The 3,697-nt window shown below is 51.3% G+C and overlaps 1 protein-coding gene across 1 annotated transcript in view; it reads right to left on the bottom strand.

Annotated features, from left to right (window-relative positions):
• Positions 1-3,697, bottom strand: part of SIPA1L3 (signal induced proliferation associated 1 like 3) — a 274,665-nt gene that overhangs the window by 103,150 nt on the left and 167,818 nt on the right. Inside the window, exons 5-6 of the mRNA XM_006161714.3 lie at positions 2,606-2,794; positions 1,753-1,927 (exon numbers count right to left, since the gene is read on the bottom strand). Of these exons, the coding sequence (XP_006161776.1) occupies positions 1,753-1,927; positions 2,606-2,794 (364 nt within the window). The remainder of the gene's footprint in view (positions 1-1,752; positions 1,928-2,605; positions 2,795-3,697) is intronic.

Here is a 3,697-nt window from a genome sequence, read left to right as displayed (position 1 = left end):
CACCCCTTCCTGTGGCTGGCCGGGTGTATAAACTGCCCCAGCCACTTTGGAAAACATTTTAGTAACATCTCTTAAACCTGAAGACAGGCTGAACTGGTAACCCAGCTCTTCCTCTCCCAGGATGAGAGCCATGAGAAGTCTTGCATATGTGCCCTGGGGGGTGGCCACAGGAATCCCCAAATGTCAGTCAACATTATGGGTAAACATGTAAGAAAAAGAAAAAAGTCTGACCAGCCAGTGGCAAGGTGGTTAAGGCAGCTGGATCCTACACGGTTGACTGCACGGTTTGGATCCTGGATATGCGGCTTGAAAAATAATGGTGGGTGCTTGTGCATGTGTGTCAAAAACCCCAGGGAATTGGGATTCCAAGGAGGAGAAGGTATTGTGGCGTGGCCATTCCCCCTGGGGGTGCTTTACATATTCTCTCCCTTCCTCTGGTGTGCACATGAGCCTTATAGCAAAAACAAAACAAAACAAAACAAACAAAACAAAAACAGTAAACAGATTGGGAAATGGACATACCACAATAGGTTTAAAAGAAAATAAAAGAAGTCATAAGTCATAGCCGTAACGTATGAATCTTGTAAGTGTAATGTTGAACGAAGACAGCAGACATCAAGAAGCACAGACCACATGATTCCATTCACACCCGTGCACGAGCAGGCCACACAATCATACGGGTTAGTGAAGCACACGTGAGTAGAGAATGAAGTAAGTAGCCAACTATGAAGACAAGCAAGAAATGATTATCGCGAGAGTTTAGATACTGACTATCTGTAATGGGCGGTGGGTTGTGACCAGGGAAAGGCACATGTGAACTGCATCGAGTGGTGGGCTCAGCCTGTCTGACTACAGATCTGTTTTCTTTCCTTTTTTTGTTATTTAAAAAAAAAACTTTTTTGCCATCAGGTACTTGTGCTTGCCAGTTAGAGACAGTGGGAGAGAAAGTGAGAAATCATCCCCAGAGAGAAATGGCCATGCCATAATTCCTTCTTCTCCATTTTCCTCCTGGGGTTTTGGGCACATAGGTCCAGCATGATTTTCAAGTCACCAGGTCCAGGACTTAAACCCCTATTAGCCGTGTGGGAGTCTAAAGCTTTAACCACTACAGCACTTGCTGGCCCCCAGATCTGTTTTCTAAATAGTATCCAGTGCTGCCTCTCAGAGTCACGGAGGGACACTGAAGCCACTGCTGGCAAGGCAAGGGAGCCAGGTGACCTCCAGGTGGCTGCTCAAGTCGATAACCTATATTTTCCATGAACTTTTTTGAAGTCCCCTTTTGTGGCCAGGAGGGCAACTGCAGATCATCAGGGGAGCTTCAAACTTCAAACTTCATTAGCATATGCCACACTTTTCCATATGTGAATTCCCAGCAGCAGAAAACGAGGGCTCCCTGCTGCACACTTCTTTGGTATCCACAGGCCTTTGAACTTGCCTGTAGGCTCATTGTGACCTAATAGGTCCCACTTACTCTTGTTTTTGGAGAGTTCCCCCCCCCCCCCATAGGGCACGTGTGCTTGCCAGACAGACAGAGACAGACAGAGAGACAGAAAGCGAGACATCACCACCCCCGGGGGAATGGCCATGCCGCAATCCCTTCTCTTCCGTTCTCTTCTCGGGATCTTGGGCACGCATGCACACGTGCCCAGCGTGAGTTTTAAGCCACTGGGTCCAGGACTCAAACTGCGGTCGACTACGTGGGAGTCCAACGCCAGCCATTACACTAACTGCTGGTCCCTAGGTCCCACTTACTCTTGACGTCCAGCTGGGCGGCATACTTGGTGAACCCCTTCAGGCAGACCTTCTCACCCACCAGGGCCAGGAACTCCTCAAAGGCAGGGCCCGCCTCCTCGTTGTTGTACATCTCCTCCTCGGAGCTTTGTCCCGCCTTACAGTAGAGGATGCCCACCTTGTGCTTCCGGCAGAGCTGCAGGGGTGAGAGCGGCTTTCTGGAGACGGGCCGGGCAGAGGTGGCAGAGGGAAAGGGACGAGGGGTATTTCCAAATGGTCAGCCCCAGGAGCTGACCAGGGCCCACTCAGGAATTCAGAGCCACAGTCAGTGATGAAGGAGAAAGGCACTGGGGCAGGTCCTAGTGTCCCTCTTTCCTTCCCTCCAGAGAGGCACAATAGGGCACTCCTGCTGCTTGTTCTACGGTGGCAGAGGGTGACAGGCGATACCACTCTTGAGGGAAGAGACTGCGGCCTAGGCTGGCTTCCCCTAGCACATGGACTGGGAGGGTGAGATTCTGTGGAAGCACAATCTAGAAGGCTCAGGGATTAGAGTCAACACACTTTTAGGGGGTGGCTCCCCAGTAAGCATGCTTGTTTTAGGTATCCCTGACTGTCTGAGGGACACTGGGGACTGGACCAGTGACATTCATTCACCTGATGCTCTCTGTGACAGAGAGCCAGCTGGTTAGGCCCACCCCTCATGACCAGTCCTCTCACAGCGGTGCAGGAGGCAGTCGGAGCCAGTGTGCACAGAACACACACACAGACACACACAGGCACACGTGCACACCAAGTGGCCCACACAGAGAGAGAAGCAGGAGTGGGGGCTGCAAGTTCCTACCCCAGCACCCCCCACCTGATGCCCCCGGCTTACCCCTTGCTCATCGAGCTTCAGGAGTTGCTCCGTCACCTTGGGGGTGTTAAGAGCCAGCCGCAGGCAGTGGATGTTGAGCTCGGGGATGACATACTCCAGGGCATCCTTCAGGGGCAGGCCCCTCCCGGTCCCATGCTTGGTGGCTGTGGGCGTGGCATCTTCTAAGATGGAGCCCCGCAGGGTGATGAGCTGCTCAAGGGAGAGAAGGGCAGGGTTAGGAGTTCTGAGGACCTAGAAAGGCATGAGAGAACAGGAGGGGTCCTGTTTCAAAGAGCTAGGGGCTCTAAGGTCAGAACGCCCCACGGACTGAGTCAGGACTTGAGCTTGCCTGACCAAGTGACTTCCTACCTCTGGGCCTTGACTTCCTCTTCTGCGAAATGGGCACAGCGATAGTGTCGCAACCCCAAAGGAAGGATTATGAGACAATGGACATAAAATAGCCCGTGTGCTCAGCATGTACTAGCTGAGGGCCTCTTGCATGTCAGTCCTGTTTCAGGGGCAATGAACATGACCACGAGCCCTGTCTTGTGGATCTGATATTTGAGTGGGGGAGACAATGATGCTGAATAGTAGGAAGTGCAATGAATAACAGGCTCCAGGGACCAGCAGATGGTGTAGTGGTTATGTTGCTGGACTCCCATGTAGTCAACTGCAGTTCAAGTCCTGGACCCAGTGGTTTAAAACTCACGTTGGTGTGTGTGCCCAAAATCCCAAGAGGAGAATGGAGAAGAAGAGACTGCGGCATGGCCATCCTCCCTGGGGGGGGTGATTTCTTGCTTTGTGTCTCTGTCTCTCTGGCGAGTCCATGCATCCTATAGCAAAAAAAATTCTCTCTAAAAAAAAAAAGAACAAAACAGGCTTCACGAGGAGGAAGTGGACCCTCACTGCCATCATTACGGTAATAGTACACTGTGAACATGTGACCATAAATGCTCATATGACACATCTGCCAGCCCTGGATACTGCTACCATCTTGGATCTTGAATGGTGGCACTGATTTTCAACTAGATTTATAGACGTATTCCCACAAATGATTCTTTTTTTTGGGAAAGGTTTTTGCTATAGGGCGTGTGCGCTCGCCAGAAAGACAGA

This window comes from Tupaia chinensis, unplaced genomic scaffold, assembly GCF_000334495.1.
Source record: "Tupaia chinensis unplaced genomic scaffold, TupChi_1.0 Scaffold138910_1, whole genome shotgun sequence".
Taxonomy (NCBI): domain Eukaryota; kingdom Metazoa; phylum Chordata; class Mammalia; order Scandentia; family Tupaiidae; genus Tupaia; species Tupaia belangeri.
Note: the sequence above shows the minus strand (reverse complement) of the source record. Positions and strands in the feature narration are given on the sequence as shown.